The sequence below is a fragment of the Lepisma saccharinum genome, chromosome 18 (genome assembly GCF_977018435.1).
Source record: "Lepisma saccharinum chromosome 18, izLepSacc3.1, whole genome shotgun sequence".
Taxonomy (NCBI): domain Eukaryota; kingdom Metazoa; phylum Arthropoda; class Insecta; order Zygentoma; family Lepismatidae; genus Lepisma; species Lepisma saccharinum.
Window position 1 is genome coordinate 34,682,882 of NC_139246.1, and position 7,770 is coordinate 34,690,651.

Here is a 7,770-nt window from a genome sequence, read left to right on the forward strand (position 1 = left end):
ACAACAACGGAGGTCTCTCGCAATTACTACGTCGGAGGTAAAACGGAAAGCAACTGAGATTGAGATATTCTGATGCGAACTATTTATGTGGAATTCGAATTTCCGTTAAAGCCGTTGGCGAGTCCGTGTCTGTCGCCAACGGTGCTTTTAGCATAAAGCTGCGCTTACTTATTTCTCCAACGATTTCCGGCAGGCATCGTGTCAGCGGATTTTTCATCCGCTGAAGATTGCCGATGTTATGTGCTTGTAGGAAGCTCTTTCCAGCTCCTTAAACCGAGCTCCTTTATGAAGTGATTAGCTTATGGATTAATGACGCACGGGTCCTGGGTTCGAGTCACGCCTTCGGCGTGATACGGTTTCTTCATTACTTGTACATGTACCTACAGTAATTAAACACATGAAGAGATTTCTTGTTGATCATTCATGGTCAAACATCACACGTATTTATCTATTATTATTATTGAGGGGAGGCGCGTGAAGATTTTGGCAGCGGATGGGAGGCACAATAGCTAAATGTTTGAAAACCCCTGCCCTAGACACAATGTTGCCGGTCTGTTGTTACAACAGAGCTGACTGTAATGTTTTTTTTTAGAAAGAGGAAACAATGTTGCCTAACATGCAATTGGTCGTTTGATTGTGTCTATACAATTACTAGTGGCAGAGTGATCTAATGAGAACCACTACTATGGTACGGGCAACACTGCAACCAAGCCATCATGTTCGAAGGAGAAGTAGGAAGAACGGATAGAAACTTGACCTTTGAGCCGCCTTTACTCGCGTAACACGATATAACTACTTGTTGTAATTGTAGCAGATATTTTATCCGTCGAAGTTTCAGTTCTGCTGTTCCAATTTGATTGTTTGATTGGGTTTTGGGGCGGAATGGTCATCACAACGCGCTATGAAGTTAGAGGTATCAGATTCGAAAACTGGGAAAGTTTTGGTGTATTATTATGTTTGATCCACCACTCCTTTCATCATTAATCGCCACAATTAACCCAAAAAGTAGAAAAACGTCATTATATATCCGAAATAAAAAATGAAAAAAAATGTTTTATGTCGCTTTTCTGCTTCTTTCCGCTAATCGCACGTTTAAAATTAAGTTTTAATTACAGGCAATTGTATCTGAAACTCTCAGAAGAGGAATACTGAATCGATAGAAATATATTGATGTAGGTATTGCTCTCAGTTAGTCCTCTTCCGTGGCTTTGGACTCCGACTGCGGGACGGCATGAGTTCGAGTCGGCCTGGGTTCAGTCTCTGAGTTCTCGCCTGTGTGGAGACTTGGACCGGTGGCAACCCACCATCGTGAGGAAAATGGGGAGCTACGAGAGAGTAGCGTAACCCGGTCTCGGAACTCTCCTTTAACGGCTGGGTGTACGACGTGCTGACCCCACATCACCTCATTACTGTTTGAAGATCTCCACACCTCTAGGTAGGATTGTGAGAGGGAGACTGGCAGTCGGGAGATCTGCCTAGGCCCTTCAAGGGCTGTCGAGCCGTGGGTTATTACTATTATTACATTACTCTCAGTTTGAATTTCTCTGGAATAGATTCCCATATAATTATCTAATCTGCATCTAAAAACTACAAATGAAGATATCTTCCTTGATCTATTTCCTGTATATCTACGAATGACATGTGAATTGCATTGCACTGTAAGTCTTATTAAACTGCTCTAGTATGAATAAATTTGTAGTATGAATTTATCAAAAATTGGATAAACACTACAAAATTAAAAGTCTCATTTCGGTAACATACCTAGAGGATTTATCGGGAGAGAGCGTTAAAAAGCGACTTCAGGAAAGAATTCTACTATCTTTTGACCCCTCCCTTGAAAACTTATCTGGATTCGCTGCTAGCATATCACGTATTTTATACCAAAAATGGCTAAATTTGCAATTTGAATATTCCCTATTTTTTATACTTGATAATTAGTATTATTAATATTCCGAAAGCATTGCGGTGAGTTGAAACCCAGAAACTCTTATTCTACTGGCCTTGCATGTTACCTGGATGTTCCTCGTCGATCTTGAACGCTGGTCTTTCCATGGTCATATCTTCAGGCCTACCCCAGTAGTTGTGGTCCAAGGTCCCGTTGCCCACCTGACCGTAGAGCTCATGGGCGCTCACATGGGACTTCTTCAAGTAATCAATACCCCATCTCAAGGCGGCATAGCCGTAGTCCACTTGACCTGTAAAAGAATGCATATTTACAACAATACAGAGAATCATAAATGCTGTTACCTTCTTCATTATTACTTATTTTAGTTTGTTTGTTTTAAGCAATCGTTTTGACTATTTTCGGAACCATTTTTAATTTAAACCGCTTGAACCTTTCCCACTCCCCAAAACGTAGCCCCAACTGTATATTGAGTCACTGTTGCCAGAACCAGTGATTACAATTTTCCCTTCTTACATACAAAACTTCCCATTTTTATACAAGTTTTCTCTTCATCTCGAAAAAATGAAATTATCATCAACATTTCTATTGATCTCTTAGGAAACAACAATTTACAAAAAATATGAATTCATTAAATAAATAAAGATATAGAAGAAATAGGAGGCTAAGATTAATAATATCTATAAATTCTACTAGGTCTTATCGATGACGCTGTAGCCTTTGTAATCAAGGGATCCCGTGTTCGATACCTGGTGGAGAGACATACAGTGGTGCGGATCGAATAATTAACTGCAGAATTCTGCCCCGAAAAGTCTATGAACTAAGACAGACTTTGACAACCTTTTCATAAGAGTAATTTGGAAAGAAAAATAATGAGAAGCTATATAAAGTTGCAAAGTCAAATTTTGAGAAAATAAATATAGCCCATTTTGGGAGATAAATTACACAGCGAAAATAATTTTAATATTGCTTTCACAATTTGAAAGATCTTGACTGGACATAACACTAGGCTTCTTCAAATTTTCCTACATCTCTATGTCCCCTTTTCACAGAAATTTTTACCTGAATTTCCATGTACGAAGGAAACTTGACCATCATGTAGCAAAATTACTGAGTTTCTTTCCTACGTCTTCAACGAAGACTTGATTCACGAGTCTTAGCAGTTCAAGCAACTTCCGCCAGGTGACAGGAGTTAATGGACAATAAATTGCTTCATCTAACGGGGAACACTACGTTCTAGTGCACAACTAATTTCTGTGTATTTTCGGAGTTTCTTCTGATAAATGCGGATAAAAGTTAAACTCATATATATACGTTAATATTTTTAAATATATTCCACAACTGCCTTTTGTAGACAGTAATGTGTGCAGCGGTATTGTGTGAGGAGTTCGTTGTGTGATGTCTTGTATATTGATTTTCAACATTTGTTTTGACTGAAATGATTCTGTTTTGTTTTTGCAGTGTTAAATATCTTTAAGCATTTCTATAAATGTATCTTCAGTAGTTTTAGAATTTCAATATCTTGTTATACATACATAAATGGTATTCGATGCTATTTATCTTCATAAAATAATGCATGTAGATTTGTATAAGATTTTAAGCATATCGCTGCATATCTGCTGAATCTTGCTCAAAACTTGGTGTTCAATTGTCGTTTGATTATAAAAATAACGTAAATCATATCTATTAACAGAATAAAGTGCTGAATTGCATAAGTTTATCTAGTTAATTCACAAGAAGACAACAATGTGCCATTACCTGCCGCAGCATAGCCATCAAGACTGGTGATCAGTCCCCAGGCAAGAGTTGTGAGGGTGAAGGACATTGGGAAATGGAACTTCACGTGGTCACCAGCTGAAAAGGAAAAAGATCATGTCATTTTCAGGTAGAATTTTTAAAATGCATAGACTCTACCAAACTGAGTTTTACATGTACTACGTAATAGCATGCACATCAAATAAAATACTTGTATTTTCAACTACACATTAATTTATACAAGTTTTGTTGGAACTTCATTTTCAATATCATTCAGGTAGCATCAAGGAGTGTACAATAGGTGTGTCTGTGTAATAAACTTTTTAATAAACCTTATAAAAAGTTTATTAAAGTTTTCTCAAAATAGATGTGTAATAATTTGAAGATTGTTGTTTGAAGTTTCGTTTCTCTGACTTCAATTAATATTGGATGACTCACTTGCAGTACGTAATGTTATTCCGTGTCCCTGAGCCTGTTGCTTTTAGTCTAATATAGTATGTTAACTTAATCATAATTAATCCTTCAAGCATTCTGCGGGAACCAATGAACATTAGGCAAGCTTAGGCATTTTGCAAAATTTCATAGCAAATATCTTTGCTATAAAGAATAGTGTTTCCGATACTTTTTGTAAGAATCTCAATATGAATCAAGTATTAACTTGTAAGTTCTGTAAGTTGTGTAACACTTATGGATGCATTTACTCATGATGGTACGCGTATCGAGCATAAAAGACAAACCATGATCACTTTTAGGTTATATTTTAAAAATAACGCTGCTTACGCCATCTTTTTTACTCTTGTTTTCAATTCTTTATGTGGATGATCAGAATAGATAGCTTCAGTGGCGCAACCACAGCGGGGCAGGGGAGCATTACTCCCCTACCTTCGACGGAAGTCAATTCTAGGGGCGGGGGCAAACATTGAAGGCCAAGGGTACCTGCAGGGGGCACAGAGGAGCAATTGCCTCCCTCGGTTTCAAATTTTATGCAAATATAAATATATTTCGTAAAATTTCTTGTTCGCTTCGCTCGCAATCTTCGCTTTCAATTTCATTGCTTTTTGTGATGTATTTAAATAATATGTGTTGCATATATGTATTGAAGAAACTTGGAAAACGTACCCAATTTAGTGCTAGCATGTTGCATATGTATTTTCCTATTTTATGTTGCATATGTGTAAAACATATCTTCTACATGAAAGTTATACATGTTATATGTACAAGAGGAATTATCTTCGGAATGCATTTATCATTCATTTTCTGCCATTCAAAAATAAAGTTTGTGTGCTTGGTGAAATAGAACTTGTTGAAAAATTATTTCAAATCGGTTGTTCCAACCATAGGCGTAGCTAAAACTTTATATTTGGGTGTGCACAAAGAAAAAAAAATGAGGTCTTGTACCTTTTTAATAGCATATTTTGCAACACAATCACTTGGCTCTTTAACTGCACTGATGTTTGTAAAGGAATATAAATTCACTAAATGACAGTGTTGGAAATTTCTGAATATATGTAGTAGAAAAAATCAAATTGCATAGAAATTACACACACACAAAATGTTCATAAATGTTACAAACAAATACATCAAAATACACGTCATCTATAACAAGAGACGTCTGTCAAAAGGTACAATGTTCTTAAACTCATCAATAACTACATTTACATCAATAGACTAAGCTTTTTCCTGTTCCACAAATAGCAAGAGCAGGGCTTCGAATCTATCCTGCTTCTGAGTTGCTCTTAATTTAGTTTTAACTTGGGTAAGCTTGGAGAAAGCTCTCTCTCACACGTGCAGCTTGTGACAGGCATAGAAGAAAGGCGCTGTAGTACAGAGTAGAATGCAGTAAATATCTTCTTTCTGACACAAATAAATCGAAAAACTATAGACACTCGTTTCATCAGCGATAATGCACACGTTGGTACCAAGTAATGACATTTTCAACTTCTTACAAACTGCCGCTTATTTTCTCTCTTATTGAAATATCTGACTTTAATTATCTTTGATAAAGCAGCCCATTAGGGTGTGCCTAGGCACACCCGGCACACCGTAGCTACGCCTATGGTTCCAACCAAATGCTTTAACACCGACTTCCCCTTTTTCAGTAATTTATGAGGATAATAACGTCTTTGATACTACTACTGCCACTAGTAATAATAATGTCATTATTATTGTTGTTGGTTGTTGTTATTATTATTATTATTATTGGTACGTACGTTTATCCTGGTACTCCCCCCCAGACAAAAAATTGTGGTTGCGCCTCTGGATAGCTTACCATCGTAGTATCCTCCAGTTAGGTCTTCTCCGTTGATACCCTTGTCATCGAGGGCTGAGTCAAACCTCCAGGGGATGCGGTTGTCAGCAGGAAGTGGGCCAGATCTCTCGGCCTCGTAGAACAGCAACGCCTTCTCTAGTACTTCCGCATAGTCATACTGCGCAGCTGAAAACAATTGAAATATTACAAATTGAGATGGGTTGCCAGGTCACTACGTGCAAGAAGTAGGATACACTGTTGCAAAATGCATTTCCATGTCAAAATTTAGGACACAATCATTCACAGCAAACAATATATTACAAAAGTTTCTAATGTAACATTAGAAGTCCAATAAAAATTGTAGGGCAGACTGTATAGAGCCTAATTAATTGTTATTTACAAAACAACCTCAAGGCTGTAACACTAAACAAGTGAGCTTCAAAACGACATTTTTGTGATTTATAAAGATGGCGCCTCCTATACACACTTGCACCAGTGAAGAGGAGTGTGGTTTTTTTCCACTGTCAGCCTAAAAATTACAGAAATTTCTCGGCAAATGAAAATTCAATATCGCTGTGCATCCTTACCACAGCAGCAAGTTTACTAATTGAGGAGAAAGTTCGACAATTGACTCAGTTTACAGGCAAATGGGTGGAAAGACCTACGCACGTGGACCTCAAAGACTTATTTTTCTTGAGGTCTACATACACGCACTCAAAGTTGAATATAAATATAGATCATCAATAGGTCTGTGCTAAAATGCAGAAAACTTGTGCAACCCTACATACAGAAATTTACTAGATAAAAACCAAAACTAAATTTAGGTTTTCATTTGATTCTAGAAAGTATTCTCAAATAATGGCAGCTGGTTCTGTGACCGAGTGCCTTAAGTAGTCGACTTTCGATCTTGCCACAGACGTTCCCGGGTTTGAGCCCCGGTCTGTGCATGGATGTTCCTTGTGAGCATACCTTCATCCATTTCATATCATACCCCATCTTCGTCGATTAGCCAAAGCGGCCAGAAAAGTGACACCAAATATAAAAGTACACTTGCTCTCAAATAATGTTGAAATTATTAATTTTCAGTTAAAAAATAATGAATTTTCAAATGAATACGTGAGTGTAAACTTGCGGCGTTCTTGATAGAGAGCAGCAGGAGCATACTCCAGAGATATAGAAAGTACTGTTTATTGCTTATTATGTACAGAGAATTCTCTGACATTCTCTACGAGACTCTGCGGATCTATGTGAATCAAAATGGCCACAACTTCCAACTTTAACATAATTTAGGAAATATTTTTGAGTTACTCAGTAGCTTAACAGTGTCTTTCTTAACTCTACAGTGTAATGCATTCCACACTTGATTGAAGAAACCAAGGCTCAAGCTATATTTAACCAATAAATACCTGCAAAATGGCTGCAGAAGACGAGGAAGAGGCAAGAAACCACTGAGGACTTCATGATGACTCAAGGCAAGAAGTTGAGGACCGCTATCCTTATACCTCCCACCGTCTCGTAGTCAATAGGAAACTCCTTTATTCTAAAAACAAACGAAAATTACCTCGGTGCCTGCATGGCATAAAAGAACAAGAGACAAGCCTCTGAAGAAATTAGCTGTGATTGGTCTTTGAAGCCCAAGATAGTCAGATGAGACAGATGTGTTTGCGTTTCAACAAATGCGATCAAAGCTACAGAGCTGCAGAACAATAGTGTTAATGACTCTCGTTGCAACAGAAGGCATTTACTAATTTTGTTCTGTCTTTGCCATTTCTGAGTTGGTTTTCCCAAGTGCCAGGAAGAAATGTTTCTTTTTTTCTTTAATTGGAAGCTCTATTCTGATAGCAGCTGTGACATGGAACATTTA

The 7,770-nt window shown here is 37.5% G+C and overlaps 1 protein-coding gene across 1 annotated transcript in view; it reads right to left on the reverse strand.

The window, feature by feature from the left end:
• Window positions 1–7,402, reverse strand: part of LOC146002517 (endoglucanase E-4-like) — a 13,587-nt gene extending 6,185 nt beyond the window's left edge. The window contains exons 1-4 of the mRNA XM_083140416.1: window positions 7,313–7,402; window positions 5,928–6,092; window positions 3,662–3,757; window positions 2,013–2,195 (exon numbers count right to left, since the gene is read on the reverse strand). Of these exons, the coding sequence (XP_082996542.1) occupies window positions 2,013–2,195; window positions 3,662–3,757; window positions 5,928–6,092; window positions 7,313–7,367 (499 nt within the window). The 5' untranslated portion in view covers window positions 7,368–7,402. The remainder of the gene's footprint in view (window positions 1–2,012; window positions 2,196–3,661; window positions 3,758–5,927; window positions 6,093–7,312) is intronic.
• Between the last annotated feature and the right edge of the window lie 368 nt (window positions 7,403–7,770).